The sequence below is a fragment of the Dipodomys ordii genome, unplaced genomic scaffold, assembly GCF_000151885.1.
Source record: "Dipodomys ordii isolate 6190 unplaced genomic scaffold, Dord_2.0 Scaffold26, whole genome shotgun sequence".
Taxonomy (NCBI): domain Eukaryota; kingdom Metazoa; phylum Chordata; class Mammalia; order Rodentia; family Heteromyidae; genus Dipodomys; species Dipodomys ordii.
Genome location: NW_012267242.1, coordinates 12,609,612 through 12,627,756, shown reverse-complemented (window position 1 = coordinate 12,627,756; position 18,145 = coordinate 12,609,612). Strand labels below are relative to the sequence as shown.

General features: G+C 42.9%; 1 protein-coding gene across 1 annotated transcript; it reads left to right on the top strand.

Moving 5' to 3' along the window:
- The first annotated feature begins 500 nt into the window (after positions 1-500).
- Them4 (thioesterase superfamily member 4) lies at positions 501-13,410 on the top strand. Its single transcript, XM_013015012.1, has 8 exons — positions 501-562; positions 1,484-1,625; positions 2,584-2,712; positions 4,053-4,214; positions 9,817-10,003; positions 11,865-12,024; positions 13,239-13,349; positions 13,398-13,410. Exons 1-8 carry the CDS (start codon positions 501-503, stop codon positions 13,408-13,410), a joined length of 966 nt encoding a protein of 321 aa, XP_012870466.1.
- Positions 13,411-18,145: the final 4,735 nt, after the last annotated feature.

The following is an 18,145-nucleotide window of genomic DNA, read 5'->3' as shown; positions in this document are numbered from 1 at the left end:
AGTTTGTTTTTCGACATAAAGTCTTGTTCACAAAAATATGGAACGCTTCACGCATTTGTGTATCATCCTTGTGCGGAGGCCATGCTAATCTCTGTACCGTTCCAATTTTAGTATATGTGCTGCCGAAGCCAGCACCATATTGGTATTTTTTTAAGTTGCCAATATCTGATCAGACAGGGGCCAGTCTGGCAGGGCTGCTGTTCCTAAACCCACCCCAAGAGGAAATGGCTTAGATGTTATTTGTGTGGGGTGGATGGGATGGCTGATGATGTTGTTTCTTCCCTTGATATCCTAGCACCTGGCATTTCTATGACATGAGGGGTGCTGGATGGATCCAAGTTCAATAAGGTGGGAAAAAGGAGAAGCCACATTTTGAAGGATCAAATCTTGGAAGCTGTTGATACACTTAATACAGTTAGGAAATAGGCCAGAGAGGATAGAAAGAACAAAAACAATAGCAACACCAATTCAGCTCAAATGGAGAGCTGAAGTGGGACGCCATGGTGACCAGAGAAGAACGAGACAGAAGACAAGCCACAGGACGCGAACGTGGAGACACATGGTATGGCGTCTCCTTGATGCCTGAGCTGTTCCAGGACTAAATAGGGTATATTGAGAGGCTGGTGATTGGAGCCATTTAGGAAGTTAATGAATGCAGAATCAGAACACTGGGTGAAGAATTTCCTCCCAGCAAGAGCTACCAGCATGTCTGTAAGTAGTTACTTAGGATTAGAAATTTGACAATAGAATAATTTTAGGCGGTTGCTGGAGGAAGTAAAGGGGGGGATTATCAGGCCACTGGGGAAAAAAAAACAGGCTGCTACTGAGAAAGATGTTCAAACAGGCAAAACAAGCTTCGTGCTACAAGTCCCTGCTTACTACAAGTTCTGCTTTTACCCTGCCTATAAAAACTGCAACAACCAAACTCAGCATGACCTCTCTGATCCCAACTTGGGAGTTGGCCAGGGGACGTACCCCAATAAACTTTCCCGTCAATCTTTTTATTGCTCTCTATGTGGTCCTTTTCTTTCCTAAAACCTTATATCTGGTGCAGAAACCCAGGAAGGCCATAGTGCTTCGCTTCCCCCTTGAGAGACCCACGGGCACTGCCTCCTCTTGGTCTCTCTTTTCCTCTCCTTTTCCTGAGGCCTCTTGGGAGCACGAAGCCCACCGAGTTTACTTTGGGCTAAACAACCACTTGACAGATCCCGTGGCCTCTGCCCCCATATGCAATACATATCCCATGGACGGAGGTGGCGTGGGATGTTATTGGTCATCCTTGTAAACCCAGCTGAGACCTCTACCTCTGTTCACGTGCTCTGCTCTCTCTCTGTCTCTGTCTCTCTCTGTCGGTCGGTCGGTCTGTCTGTCTGTCTCTCCCTCCTTGTCGGACCAGGACCTCAGCCTGGCCTTCTGAGCACCCACCACATTCGGATTGGGTGAGTCCCCACCTACTCTCCATGGTGTCCTGGCCTGCTCTCAGGAAACTCATATCTGTCTGTAAAAGTCACAAGCTCCTGCCCAAGTCTCCCTCTGGCCGCTGCCCCCACCCTTGCCAGCCCGCCAGCCCGCCCGCACTGAGAATAACCAGGGATGTGGACTTCTCTGTTGCCTCTGCTTCCTTGGTAACGCTTGGGCTGAGACAGAACCACCTTCTTCAGCCTTAGTTTTACCCCAGGCTGCCTGGGCACCATGGGAAACCAAAATTCCAAACCTGACCTACATACTCCTTTGGGTTGCTTATTGGCTAACCTCAAATCTCTAGGCCTTAGACCTGACCTTAGACCAAGAAGACTGATCTTCCTCTGTAACTGGGAATGGCCTATGTACCAGCTCAATAACCGGTCGCACTGGCCTGAAAATGGGACTTTCAGTTTTAACATATTGACTGACCTCTGCAGTTTCTGTGAGCGAATGGGAAAGTGGGCTGAAATTTTGGGGGTTTTTGGGGGGGTGTCCGGTCGTGGGGCCTGAACTCTGGTCCTGGGCGCTGTCCCTCAGCTCTTCAGCTCAAAGCTAGTGCTCTACCACTTGAGCCACAGAACTACTTCTGGCTTTTTTTCTGCTTTTTTGGTGCTAAGGAATCGAACTCAGGGCCTCATGCATGCAAGGCAAGCACTCTACCACTGAGCCACCTTCCCAGCCCTGGGCTGAAATTCTGTATGTCCAAGAATTCTTCTACTTACACTCCTGTTCCTCCCTCTGCCTCTCCTGCTCCCCCTCTGAAATTTTACTTGACAACAACCCTCCAAAACCCTTCTCCCTACCCCCTCTTCTTCTGATGCCCTTGATGACCTCCCTGACTCGGCCCCACCTGCAGCAGACCACCACCTTATGCGCCACCACATAGCTCCACCCTAAGGGCTGCCTCCAGCTCCTTAACTCCAGCCCCAGCCCCTGGACTTAACCCTGACTTACAGATCTCTGGGCTGGCCTCTGCTCCAGCCTCTACTGTAGACCTCCCTTCCCCCATGGCTGGCCATACTCTGGCCCCGACTAAACCATCAGCCAACTTACTCCCCTTCCAAGAGGTGGCTGGGCCCGAGGGTCTGGTCCAGGTCCATGTGCCCTTTTCTTTGGCAGACCTATCTGGGTTCCTTTTCCAATGACTTGTCCACTTTTATTACTACCGAAGAGCATGAATGGGTCTATCAGGCTGCTCAGGCTCGCAGGGATGAAATCTACCTAACAGGGATTTACTTTGTGGCCCAGGCAGGTGGAGAACTCCTGGAGTATAACACTGCACCCAGTTATCACTTAAAGTTTAATGCCCATGCTTGAGAACTGGCTAGACAAATTTTTGAGATTTCAACAGGTTCCCATGGGGCTATTTAAGCCAACTCCAGTGAACCACTAGCCTGGGAACACATTACCTGAAAGAGGTTTTTGCAATGGTTAAATCTGTTAAACATTCTTTTCCGTCTTCCCAAGGGGTAACAGAGGCCAGGAGCACTAGAAGTTTGTACATCGTGTTCTTAAGTGGGGGCGGGGAGGCAATTTGAGCTCAGGTTTTGATTTGGGGAAGTCAGGATGGACTATAATATTTGACTTGGAATGTATGAAATGGATCATGAATGATTTTAAGATACAACTGTAACTGTGCTTTCCGTGGATAAGCCTTCCCTGGTAACTGACTAGCTATTTTAGCTTCCGTAACTCTGCTTCTGCTATTTTCTGATATAATGCGCCCAGGAACCAAGCTGGGGCATCTCCACCCCTTGTTCTATTCCCCAACCAGCAAAACCTTGGCGGGAAATTTAAACGTAAGGTGTGAATTTCTTGGGTAAAACCAACACCCAGCCCCCCCCCCCATTCCCGGCTCCTGGAGCGGCCCCAGCGCGTCAGTACTTTCCGCTCAATACAATCTACATTTTTTACTGTGGACTGAGGGGCCTCACTGCGCCTGCACCCCGGAACAACCAGAGTAAAGCTAGTGACGACCCTTTAACACACCAGCCACGTGCTCCTGAGTTTGGGCGGGGCCCCAAGTGCACAGGGTCCTCACTGTAACCCGGGCAGGCTCGGGATCTGAGCGGTACAAACGCCCTGCACCCTGCAGAGCATACATACATCAATACCACCAACTCGGTCCCCGGGATCGCGAGCCCACGGCCTCACGAGGAAGACGTGTTCTTCACACCGCCCCTAACCCGCGCTCCGGTCAACCCGGGGACTTAAAGAGTGTGCACCGGATGAAGAAATAACTACTTAAGGAACCGGAACGCGGAATCTGCCCCCCACAGGCAGGAGGAATAACGGCTAGCCCCACGAACAGCGACTCGCCACTCCCGCACTCGGACTGAGCGGGCTAAGTCCACAACTGCGGGCGGGTCCGGCCTTCGCTCCCCGAACTTGAGCCGCAGGGCGACGCGACCCTTCCAGAAATCCGGAAGTCTTCCGGAACGAAAACGCTGAGGCACCTAGTCAGTGGGCCGGCGGAGGCTCGCTGCCACGCCCCCTCACCTCTCCCCCCACCCCGGCGCTTCCCGCCAGGAGGCCCCGCCCACCTCCAGCCAGGCCCCGCCCTCTGACAAGCCCCGCCCCTCCGCCAGCCGCTGGCCGGACGAAGCCTAGCTGGGAGCCGGCTCACTTGGGAGCGAGTCCGCTTTTTCTCTGGGGAAGGTGAAGTCTGCAGCCAGTCGGCGCCCCGAGCCATGCTGAGAAGCGGCGCCACGCACCTGCGCACTCTCCGGAGCGGGAGCGTAGAGGTGTGGGTGAGTCTCCGGCGCGCTGTGGGCCAGGGCGGAGGCGAGACACGCGGTGGGTAGCAACCTGGATAATTCCCTTTAGTTCTTCATCGATTACCTAGCCAGGGGATCCCGGACCGACCGCCGGGGCCGGCGGACTTAGGAATTCTTTGCGGCCCTGAAGGTGCGCGGGCGCGGCGTGCTGGATGCTTGGGTTGGGTCAGCTAGAGGAGACCCACCACCGCTGCTAGTATTAAGAAGGAAAAGTGAGCCGGGTGGCTCACGCCTGGCATACGCAGGAGGCTGAGATCTGAGGATCGCGGTTCAAAGCCAGCCCGGGCAGGAAAGATCGTGAGACTCTTATCTCCAATAAACCACCAGAAAACCAGGAGTGGTGCTGTGGCTCAAGCGGTAGAGCGCTCGCCTGGAGCTGAAGAGCTGAGGGACAGCGCCCAGGCCCAGAGTTCAAACCCCATGACCAACCAAAAAAAGTTAAGCGAGGTCACCCAGAAAACACGTGCAAGAGCAAACCTTGGGGCTCAACCATTGCAGATCCCAGGAGAAGAGCGCCTTCCGAGGCTATAATCCTGATAGGCCCCGACTTGTCCTATTTCTGAGAACACAACTAACTTGATCAAAGATAGAAGGGTTGTGAGTATATCAGGTAATCAACTATACCCTCTCTAAGCCAGTTTCCTTGCCGATTAAAGATTGCTGTAAGATTCCGTGAGGTAATGCCCGCATTTAAGGTAATGCCTGGAACATAAGTGTGAAATAAATGTTGGCCTGCTCTTACATCCCTAGTTTGTTTCCTTATTGTAGTCCAGTAGTACTGGTTTAGTTAGCTCCAGCATTATTCCAGGCATTATTGAGTACTGGTGATGTGGGATAAGTAAGGGGAGAAAAAAAAAAAATCCTTACTTTCATGGAGCATACAGACTAGTTTGGGGGAATAGGGCTAAAATTCAAACTGCAAAATTACAATATCTGTGTACTGTATGTACTGTTACGTTACCAAGGAAACACAGATGAAGGGGACAGGTTGAGCAAAACTTAAGGACTTCAGTAGTTTAGGCAAATATGGCATCTCTATTCATCTTTTGTAGCTTTCTGCTAAATCAGAATCAGTGCAGATTGGTTATTAACGATCCACCCTCTTGCTCATTGGAAAAATAAAATGTGTTAGTCTTACAACAACAAAGATGAATTAATTTCTTTAATTATATGTTGATGCCCTGTAATCTGTGCTGAGAATATTTAAGTATCAGTATTTACAGGCTATTTAAGTTACACTTCTTTTTGTTCAGTAACTTAAGCTTACAGGGAGTTTTCCCGGGCCATATAATTATGCTTCTTTCTGTTTAGTAACTACTCTTTAAAAGTCGTAACTTTTCTTACAAGTTCCACCTTTATAACCTTCATATAACCTTTATATTACAAAGATCAAGCATGAACGTTCCTCTTTAGAAAAATAAAAGGTAATGATTATCCCTAACATCTATCCCTCAAGCATCCATAATCTGTAACTGTAAGTTTACAATTGCACTCACTGCAAGTATCTTTTAGTTCTCATATCTTTGTACTAAAACTTCCATTGTTTTTTTCCACATTATAATCTCCACCTGGTGTAACAAATGTACTATGCCTCAAATAAAAATTAGTAATTCCATTCTTACTCATACTTGCACCAGCAAAACCCTTTTTCTTATAACCATCTGTCTTCTAAACCACAACTCTGATAACACCTGACTGTTCAGCTTTCTCTTCCCACTTAGTAACTACCCTTATCCGTTGGTTCTAATGTCCTAATTATCTCTTAAACTTTTCTTTTTATTATTATTTGAGGGGGAGGCAGTACTGAGATTTGAACTTAGGGCCTCTTGATTGCTAGGCAGGCCCTTTACCGAGGAGATACATCTCCAGCCCTGTAATGTATGTTCTGATTATTTTCTTGCTTAAAACTTCTTAATGAATAAAGGTGTTTTATCATTCATTCTCGCCTTTACAATTTTGTGGTAGTGGTGGTGGTTCTGGGTGTTACTAAGACCTCATGCCATTTGAGCAATTCTACCAGCCCCCAACCCTGCCTTTTTTTTTTTTTTTTGGATTGGTTATTTTTCAGACAGGACTAGCTTGGGCTTCAATTTGTACTTCCTGTCATTACCAGGATAACAGGTGCATGCCATTGTACCCAACCATTGACCAACATGGAGTCTACTTGTTTTTCTTTTTTTTTTGGAGGGTGGGGGGTAGGGGGTAGACTGAACTGGCCTCAGACCTTGATCTTCCCCATTTCTGCCTTCCAAAGTAGCTAAAGATTACCTCCCTGAGCTGCAACACCAGTTAACTTTGTGATTCTTTAAATTCCTTGAAATCACAAGTGCAAATGCTGTTTATCTCCTTTCATAATGTTAAATATGTGCATATAGTATACAATGTGTAAATATTTTATAATACATTTAAAAAAACAAGTATATTTGTCCTTGTTGCACCTAAAATTACCTTTCATTTTGTCTTTGGAAGATGAAATCTAAGTCCTGTACTAGGGCTTCTGTGGCATGATCCCTCTTCTCTTTTGCCAACTACAATTTGCACTCCCCTTTGCATCTTCCATCTATTAGGTCTAAAACACTAAGAGTTCCCAAGTGTGTCAGACAGTTGTTTCATCCTTTGTACCTTTGCTGAGAACAGCCCTCTCCTTCTCTCAAGAAATCACACCATCATTTTGAGGTGTTCTCAGAAAGCACTCTCTATACTGACTTCTCTTGTAGTACTTGAAGACAGGGCCCAGATGTTTTCTCTTTGTCTTACTTGTCCCTGGTAAACAATCAGGACAGCCACGCACCAGTGGCTCACACCTGTAATCCTAGCTACTAGGAGGCTGAGATCTCAGGATCGCAGTTCAAAGCCAGTCCAGGCGGGAAAGTCTGTGAGACTCTTATCTCCAATTAGCCACCAGAAAACCAGAAGTGGTGCTGTGGCTCAAGTGGCAGAGCGCATGCCTTGAGCTGAAGAGCTGAGAGACAGGGCCCAGGCCCAGAGTTCAAGCCCACGACTGAAAAAAAAAAAAACACGAATCAGTCCATATAATAGGCTTCCAAAACTGTTGAATTTTACTAAATCCTGATTATAAAAATTAAAACCAAAAAGGAGATCCCAGAGAGTCATTCTAATCCCTAAATGCCATTAATTAGCTGTATTCACTGGCCCATAAAAGGGTGCTGGGACCAATTGATCCTGAGATTTTCTATTTAGGAGAAAATCTGGATGAAATGAGCCCAAATTCATGATTCTAAACCTATACACGTTATACTCATTTGACTTGTATTGGTCAGTACAAACTAATCTACAATGAGTTATGTCTGGAGTTACTTCTAGAATTCATGTACTCTAAAAGCTGCATAGCTGGGTGCCAGTGGCTCATGCCTGTAATCCTAGGTACCCAGGAGGCTGAGATCTGAGGATCCCAGTTCAAAGCCAGCCCCGGCAGGAAAGTCCATGAGACTCTTATCTCCAATAAACCACTCAGAAAATCTGAGTGGCATTGTGGCTCAAGTGGTAGAGCATTAGCCTTGAACTGAAGAGCTGAGGGACAGCATTCAGACCCAGAGTTCAAGTCCCACGACTGACAAAAGAAATACATGTATTTACATATATATGTTGCATATTAGCTCCAAAAGAGAAAAAAGACTATATTCATAATATTCCAATGAACATTTTCATTCACAGCAGCACAATATTGAGAACCATTTTTTTTCTGGTCATGGGGCTTGAACTTAGGTCCTGGGCACTGTCTCTGAGCATTTCTGCTCAAGGTTAGAACTCTACTACTTTAAGTGACAGCTCCACATCCAATTTTCTGGCCATTAATTAGAGATAAGTCTTACAGATTTTCCTGCCCAGGCTGGCTTTGAATCACAATCATCAGATCTCAGCCTCCTAAATTTCTAGGATTACAGGCATTAGCCACCAGTGCTCAGCTGAAAATAATTTCAGTGTCTGACTTAAATGCTTAAGTAGATTACAGTATGTGGATTCACAGGCTGTTAAAAAAAATGGTGAAGAGCCAGATGCCAGATTCCAGATCCTAGCTATTCAGGAGGCTGAGATCTGAGGATCTCAAATCAAAGCCAGCCTGAGCAGGAAAGTCTGAGACTCTTATCTCCAATTAAATACCAAAAAAGTCAAAAGTGGAGTTGTGGCCCAAGTGAGAGAGTGCTAGCCTTGAGCCAAAAAGCCCAGGGATAATGCCCAGTCCCTGAGTTTAAGCCCCAGTTCTGGAGCACGTACATACATGCATCCGCACACACACACACACACACACAGTGATGATAACTTAAGATTAAGAACCTGAATGATAAAGTGATGAAAGCAGAAAACAAAATATATTTCTTATTGAGATTCCAAGTACATTAAGAAAAATTACAATAAAAAAAATTAGAGGGGCTGGGAAGGTGGCTCAGCAGTAGAGCGCTTGCCTCACATGCATGAGGCCCTGGGTTCCATTCCTCAGCACTACATAAACAGAAATAAAGGCCAGAAGTGGCACTGTGGCTCAAGTGGTAGCAAGCTAGCCTTGAGCTGAAGAGCTCAGGTTCAGTACTTAGGCCTAGAGTTCAAACCCCATGACTGACAAAAAAAAAAAAAAACCTTAGAGGAGACACAGCAAAATAATACCATGTTCTTACTAATGTAGAAGCTAAAAAATGTTAATATCATAGAAGCAGAGAGAAAGTAATTACTATAAACTAAAAGAAATGGACAAAAAGTGGGAATCAAGAAAGACTGGATAAACAACCAAAATACAGTTAGGTAAGAGGTATAGGGACTAATATCCTACAGCACAGAAGGTTGACTATAGTTTACAATAATTTAAACATATACACATATTTTGGTGTGGGAGATTGAGAACAGAGCTTTTACTTCACCACTGAGCTACATCCCAGCAACTAGACAGATAGATATTTACATATAAATATATATACATAAATATACTTCTTTCCAGAGGGTGGGACCAAGTCATCTCTAAAATTATCTTCCATTTTATTTTATTCTATTTTTGGAAGTGTTCCCAAGTTTTATTCAAGAACACATACAATATAGTTCAGATAGTTGAATTTTAATCCTTATCTTCCTCCTTTGTCCTGGTTAATCTGGAAGGGATGTAAACCATAACTCTGTGTAACCAATCAGATATTCTTCGAATATTTTTGGGTGAGATATTTCAAATACCTTTGGAGAAAGGCATTTCAGAGTTTACAGTGATCTTGCTCTTGTTTCTCTCAATGGTGATAATTCTTCCACTAAGATGTCCAGCTTTCCTGTTCACTTTAATTCTTTCTTGGAGAAATTGGCAGCATCCAGGATTCCATCTTCTACAGGGTGGGTGCAGTCCATAGTGAACTTCAGAACCTGCTTCTTCCCCGCCCGCCTGCGGCCCCCACCCCCACCCCACACCTTCACCACAAGCTTTTTCACAGTTGCCATGGTGGCAGCAAAGGTAGAAAGGTCCTTTCCATTCTAAAATAGTTTTCTGTGAAGAAAAAAACAATCAACAAAAATAATCTTAGAAAGTGGGAGGAAATGTCATGAAATATGATATTCTTCTTCTTTTTCTTTTTTTTTAAAGAGGTCATTTTCTTCTGAGAAAGTTACTCATAAGGACCATGCTGTTCCCAACCCCAGCTGGAGCAAGGACCTACGATTCCTTTTTGACCAGTTTATGAAGAAATGTGAAGATGGCTCCTGGAAACGTTTGTCTTCATATAGAAAACTTCCTCCTGAACACCTTAAAGACTTCCAAACCCAATTTATAGGTAGGAACAGTCATTTGCCCATTAATAATAATATTTGAATATCGAGTATAAAACTAAGAACATATTGAAGAACTGGTTATTACCTAAAAAGAGAAGGAACAGGAGGACATAGTAGTTTCTACCTGTAATCCAAGCTATTTCACAGGAGGATCACAAGTTCAAGGCCAGCCTGGGGAAAAAAACAATCTCCATCTGAAGAGAAAGAGAACAGTATAGAGGTTTCTATAGTCTCTGGTTTTATAGGCCAATCATTTATTGCCAGTCCTGGGGCTCAAACTCAGGGTCTGGACACTATCCCTGAGCTTCTTTTGCTCAAGGCTAGGCCTCTACCACTTGGGCCACAGCACCACTTCAGCTTTTGCTGTGTATGTGGTACTGAGGGAACAAACCCAGGGCTTCATGCCTGCCACACAAGCACTCTACCACTAAGCCAGCCTACCTGAGCAATTCAGCTCAAGGTGAGTGATCTACCACTTGAGCCACAGCACCACTTCCAGTTTTCTGGTGGTTAATTATGGATAAAAGTCTCATGAACTTTCCTGCCCAAGCTGGCTTTGAATGGCAGTCCTCAGATCTCAGCTTCCTAAGTAGCTAGGATTACAGGTGTGACCCACCAGCACCCAGCAAAAATTTTTAACACTGGATATTGTGGCATATGCCTATCATCCCTGAACTCAGGATGCTGAGGCAGGAAGATTGTGAGTTCAAGACCAGCCTGAGATATGTACAAGATCCTGTCTCAAAAAATTTAAGTTTTAAAAGCTGAGGGTCCTGCTCAATGATGGAGCACTTGCCTTACATGTGAATCTGAGTCCAACTGCCTGCAGCACAAATTATAATTGTTTTTAATTAAAATTGTAAATGTTAAAAAAACTTTAAGTGAGCCGGGTGCCGGTGGCTCACGCGTGTGGCTCAACAGGTAAAACTCTAGCCTTGACAAAAGAAGCTCAGGGACAGTGCCTAGGCCCCAAGTTCAAACCCCAGGACTAGGCGGGGGAAAAGCCATGATATAAACAATACATTTCAAATTAGATGTCAAAAGACAAATACATCCTTTATCAGCAGTGGCTTTCTGCCTTTATTTTGAAATGATCTACATTTTTACTCAGCCTGTGACATCCAATTTGCACACAGTTTTTTAGGTGAAGAAACCATAATAAGCAAGTACTCTAATACTTAAAATATATCTGAAATATTCTGTTGCTTTTTTTTTTTTTTTGTCAGTCATGGGGCTTGAACTCTGGGCCTGGGCGCTATTCCTCAACTCTTCAGCTCAAGGCGAGCACTCTACCACTTGAGCCATAGCACCACTTCCAGTTCTCTCGTGGTTAATTGAAGATAAGAGCCTCACAGATTTTCTTGCCTGAGCTGGCTTTGAACTGTGATCCTCAGATCTCAACGTCCTGAGTAGCTAGGATTACAAGTATGAGCCACTGGCACCCAGCTATTTTGTTGCTTTTAAAAGTCTGATTAACAAGTGTGAGAGATAGCAGGTAAAACTCATACCTGTCAAGAAAAATCCTTACTTAAATCCATTTAAGCCTCACTTGCTCCAAGAAGAAATTCTGTCTGTACCTTACCATTTTGTTCAGTTTATTAGCATGTATATATTTCTTGATTGTCATGTGTTGATAAGTTTCTATGTTATGTTTACTCTGTTCCTAGACTAGTAATTCCACAAGGGCCTAGATCTTATATTCTACTTCTTAGAAACCTTTTATTGCTTTTAGTTTTATACTTAAGTAACATTTTAATCAATCATCCATCAACATGTGATTTTAGCAGAACATAGATGCTTATATGGCATTTCTCTCATACATTTTTTTCACCACCTGTACCCACTCACTTCATTTCCCTACAGACCCAAGTTATAGCAAAGAAGAATATATGTTAAAGAGCCAACTCTTCACCAGGAGCTTTGAGGATGGCATGGGCTTTGAATATGTGGTCTTCTGTAATGATGTTGAAAAAAAGACTGTTTGCCTTTTTCAAGGAGGTCCTTTCCTGCAAGGAGTACCTGGGTAAGAGTGATAACCTAGCAGTGTGTATATGAAAGACTTTATCTCCGAACATCTTTATGACTGCAGAGACTACAAAGAAGGCATTAAAATGGTAATGTAGATAAACTTATTGACTTGGAAAGATGTTTATAATACAGTGCTAAACATTATTATATTGTTAATTCTTATTAAATTTCAATATGCTATTAAAGGACATATGTAATATATTATTGTAGAACACATAGTAATGGAGTATAATTAGAGGGAATACCACGAGCATGATAACAGTAGCTTGACACTGACCTGTTATAAGCCTTAAATTGCTTTTCTTCTATTTATCTGCATTTCTTTTTTATTTTTAATATTTTATCTTTTTTCCCTTCCCATCCCTTCCCATCCTCCCCCACCACCCCCACCCAATCCTCCCCGACCCCCCTCCCCCCCACCAAAGTTGTAACGTTCGTTTTTGACATAACGACTTGTACATCTCATTGTTGCAATGGGTCCACCTGTATCCCTATTTAAACGATTTGTTTTTCCCCTTCCCCTCCACAAATTATACCGACATCAAATACAGTGAAAGCAGGGGTTATACTGTGGGGGAGGGACATACAAAGCAACAAAGAAATATTCTTATGAATGTGTTAGAAACAATTGCATGAAAGAAAAAAAAAACATTTGAATCCTTATCTTGGGGTTCATTTCCCTAACATCACCTTATCTGACCTTTTCTGCTCGACTCAGACATACACTAGATATTGCAAATAAGGGAAAACATGGGACTTATGTTTCTTTGGGCCTGGCTTACTTCACTTAATATAATTTTTTCCAAGCCTTTCCATTTCCTAACAAATGGGGCAATGTCATTCTTTCTGGTGGAGGCATAGAATTTATCTGCATTTCTGAAGCTTTTACAAAAAACAATAAATGAGTGTAGCTTATTTAATAAAAATCATATGTGAATGTTCTAAATTATACTGGATCTTTTTATTTATCGTAAATTCATTATTACTCTTAAGTTCCAAATTTACCACAAATATGTAAGCCTGCCCCATTATGCCATGAACAAAGTTGGGGCCTGAGTATTACTTGACATTCAATACACCAAACTTGGGATATTAAGCAGGCTACTCCTAAGTAGTGATAAGAAGATGCTGGTGTGACTTCTGCCTCTTAAGAGGCTTTCTGCTTCCTGAACTTCTGAAAACATTTTCCTTCCTCTGCTGTGTAACTAGATTCCTTCACGGAGGTGCCACTGCATCCATCATTGATGTTGCTCTTGGTAAATGTGCAGCTAGAGCTGGGGGAATTGTCATGACTGCCAATCTTAACATCAATTATAAAAGGTAAATTGAGCCCCAGACCCCTGACTTGTGATTATTCCTTGTTTTCAGGTCTACAGTGTAGCTCAGTCCCAAATAGTTGACCCCTTCTCCAATTCTAGCCTGCCACACAGGGAGACTCATTGTCACACAATATCTCTGCACTGGACCTAGGACTCTACTACGGAACTTTGGGTTCCTCCTGCAGCTAGGACTGCCAGTGTGTTAACACTAGAGCTGTCTGGCTTACTTTGAGTTTGTGGCTTCAGCTCCCCCCCCCCCATCCACCCCTCACAAGCCAGGTTAGAGCTATGGATAGTATCCTAGCTTTCTCTGTCTTATCTTGTTTCTCCATGTGTTTTTAGCTGTCCTGTCACCTCTGTTTTGATTCTTGATGCTCTTACTCCCTTCAGAATATTGCCACTCTTTTGCCCTCACTCTTCTCATTCAGAATCACACTGAGGAAATTTCTAATCCTCAATGATAGGAGTCACCTTGAAAGGAGGCCAATTAATTAGGACTGAACTACTCTGAAGACCTAGAAACAAGGAACAGTCACAAGTCAGGGAGTTTAGAAATACTCTTCCACACTTTCTGAGTGGGAAATAGCCATTTGTCTGTTACTGGGAATTTTGTAGTGTTTCTACATCTTGGCTATTGAAAATAATGCATTAGTTAATATTAGTATGCTATTATCCTGTCAAGATTCTGATTTCAAGCCAGGTAGCTCACGCCTGTAATCCTAGCTACCCAGGAGGCTGAGATCTGAGGATCACAGTTCAAAGCCAGGCCAGGCAGGAAAGTCCATGAGACTCTTATCTCCAATTAGCCACCAGAAAACCAGAAGTGGCACTGGGACTAATGGTAGACCACTAGCCTTAAGCTAAAGAGTGCAGGGACAGCATCCAGGCCCAGAGTTCAAGCCTCACGACTGACAGAAAACAAAAAGATTCTGATTTCAATTATTTTGTATAAATATTAAAAGTGCTATTGCTGATGATATGGTAGTTCTATTTTAATTTGTTGAGGAAACCCTCTATTGTTTTCCATAGCAGCTCTACATTTTTGCCAGCTGAAATAAAGTGTTGGGATTGCAAATTAGCTTGAAAGATGTCTCTAAACCATGCATGGTAGTACATATCTACACTCTCAGCACTCATAAGGCTGAGGCAGGAGGATCAAGAGTTCAAGGCCAGCCTGGATTATATAAAGAGCCTTTTCCCCACCCCCAGGCTGGGTACCAGTGACTCAAGCCTATAACTACAGCTACTCAGAAGGCTGAAACCAGAAGAGTTATGGTTTGAGGCAGAAAAGTCTTCAAGGCTCCACCTCCAAAATAACCAACAAAAAGCAGGGTTGTGGGCATAGGTCAGGTGGTAGAGCACCAGTCTAGAAAATGTGAGATCATAACCTTAATACTGAAAAATAAAATAAAAAATAGAATAAAACATTGAATAATAGTATTTATCAGACCTTATCTTTTTGTATAAAGTCATTTCAGTTCAAAACATTAATATGAATAATAAACTTAATTGAGCACTTAATAGGCCTTTGGATACTAAAGATAACAACCTAAGGTTAACATTTTTATTGTTAATTGAAGATAACTTCCAGTGTTAATTGAACATTAGGTACCTTCTTGCTTTTAAGAAGCAAAACCATTCCTTAACCATCTCAAATCATTTCCAGCCCTTCAATCACTTGACTTATTTTCTTATCCCTAGTATATAAAGAGAGGCAAAGCTCATAACTAGAGGTGATTAACCTGCTGAGAGGTTGTGTCTCAGCATGCCCATAACCCATTCATGACAAATCACTTCACAAACTTGACTGGACTTTTTTTTTTGGTCAATCATGGTGCTTGAACTCTGGGCCTGGGCGCTGTCCCTGAGAAATTCAGCTCAAGGCAAGTGTTCTACCACTTGAGCCACAGCGCCACTTCCAGTTTTCTGGTGGTTTATTGGAGATGAGTCTCGCGGGCTTTCCTGCCCAGGCTGGCTTTGAACCTCAGATCTCAGCCTCCTGAGTAGCTAGGATTACAGGCGTGAGCCACTAGTGCCAGGCCACAATTGGACTTCTTGATGCAACATGACAAATTCTAAAAGATATTCCTCTTCCTTCAAAATAAGTAGCATTTCCTGCCCCAAATATGTAAGCAAATTATCAAAAGTAATTGTCAGCAGGAACAGTAAATAACAAATTTAGACTCTTAGAGATTTAAGATATTCATGACATGATAATCAAATACATAATATAGAAGAACAAAATGTGAGATGTGTAAAGAATTAAAGTCACAAAAAAGGAAAAGCAAAAGGAAACTATAAAGATTATTGAGCAGATTTGTTATAGAATCCAATAGAATTTGTAAACATGAAAATGTAGCTGTTTAAAACCAAAAAAACAAAAATGTCAGGAATAGGTAAAAAGACTGTTTTTTCATGAAGTGCCTTTAAATTTTTTTGGGGGGGAGGGGGGGGCTGGTCGTGGGGCCTGAACTCTGGGCCTGGGCGCTGTCCCTCAGCTCTTCAGCTCAAGGCTAGCGCTCTACCACTTGAGCCACAGCGCCACTTCTGGCTTTTTTCTGTTTGCTTATGTGGTGCTGAGGAATCGAACCCAGGGCCTCATGCATGCAAGGCAAGCGCTCTACCACTGAGCCACCTTCCCAGCCCCTCCTCTAAATTTTTTATACCCCAATAGTGCATTCATTCCTAGGGCTACCTTAACAAATTGCCTCAATCTTGGTGGCTTAAAGCATTTCAGACTGATTTTCTTGCAGCCCTAAAAACTGTAAGTTTTAAATAAGGTCCTTTAAGAACAGCTTCCTTTGAGACCTATAAGGCAGGATTCTGCTTTGCCTCTCCCTAGCTGAGGATAGTGGTGGTTAATCTGCAGTTTTCCTTAACTAGTAGCTATATTACTTACTCTCATCTCTGCCCCATCACCATGTGGTGACAGTAGAGAAAATATTAGAGGGCTATTAAATGCAACTAAAAATGAACAGAAATGTAGACCTGCAGAAACTGCCTTGATAAAGCTGTGCAGATGAAGCCTAAAACCTTTCCTCTGAATCTTTAGAAACTCAGAAGCTGTGAGAATGACTTTTCCATTTGCCTGTTACAATTACTCCACCTTGTGGGCAATCTGTATAGAAAGGTTTCAGTACTGCCCAAAAAGCTGTGAAAGCAAGAGATGTAAATGTGAATTTTTATAGATAGAAAACACAGGAAATACTCTCTAAGTATTAGTCTAGTACAGGCATTTTAAGCAACACTTTATTCTGGGTTGTGATTTGTTGGGGTTTTTTTTTCCTATTTGTTTTTTGTTTTTTGAGTCAAGGTCTCACTATATGGCCCAGGCTGGACTTGAATTCACAATCCTCCTGCCACACAGCCTCTCTAGTTCTGGGTTTACAGGCACCACCATGTTCAGCTTAAAACAAAACTTAAAACTACATTCACTAGTGTTCTTTAAATGAAAAGGGAAAATGGTAATTCTTAGGCTTCTGTTTTGTTTGCTTTTTTAGAGTTTAGGTTGCTTTTTACTGTTTTTACTTTTCAGAAGCTCAGATCACTTCAACAATCTTGCACCAATTGGTTCCATTTTCTAGAAGCTTATTCTTCTAAAATGCACAGTTAAATCCTATCCTGTATTTTTTTTCACTAAAAATTCATAGATGTTTTACATGATTTAAAATTTTTCACAACCCAGTGAAATCTAAAATCATTTCTCTTCACAAGGTGATTCCTCCTTCCATTAAAATTTATTCAAGAGCTTTCACAGATCCATATCCTTCATAGCAGTGATAATGATAACACTAAATCCTTCACCAATTCCACCGTTTGAAAGTGATAGTGAAATATATCCTACATGCACACTAACATGGCCACTTCAGCTATTTGTCAGCTATAACAAGCTCAAATGGGAAGTAGAACTTTCATCGAGACATGTAGCTTTGGTAAGTTATATAGGCTCTCTGGGCCTCACTTTCCTCATCCATTAATAAGAGACAAATATAGCTAGAACACCCAATGTCCATATGTGAAAAAGGAAAAGGGAAATGTGAAATGAGTCCAGGGGTGGGAACAGATGGGATAGGGGAGAATAATGGAAGATGTGACTGATCAAGAAGCACTGGATACATAAATGAACACTTTAAATTGTAACCCCATTGTATAACCTTTTTGAAGTTCAGGGGGGAAAAATTAAGAGATAATACTTTTCTTAGAGGTGACAGCTAAGATATTTAGAGTTAGCAATTTAATATGTTAGATAAGCCTTATAAGTGTTTTCAGATCTAGGCTTAGAAGAAAGAAGAAGAAAGCTTGAGAGGGAGGGAGGGGAGAGGAAGGGAAGGGTAGGGTAGGGAGATAAAATATGAAACCAATTTGTGTATGTGTACTGGTCCTAGGGCTTTAACACTTAAACTCAGTGCCTGAGTGCTGACCTTTAGATTTTTTGCTCAAGGCTAGAGCTCTACCACTTGAGCTATAGCTCCACTTACAGCTTTTTAGTGGCTATTTGGAAATAAGCATGTCATGGATTATACTTTCCTGCCGAGGCTGGCTTCAAACCATGATTCTCAGATCTCAGACTCCTGAATAGCTAGGATTATAGGCCAGAGCCACCGATGACCCAGTGGAAAATATTTTTTAGACAGCTTTAACTATAAAGGACAAATAAAAAGTTCTAATATCCTGTAATCAGAGTCCTAGAAGAATAAAATAGGGAGAATGAAAAAGATCCGGGATGTTTGCCTGAGAATAGTGAAGCTGAGAGAAAGGTAACAGGATAGATTTCTTTTTTTTTTTCTTTTTGGTTGG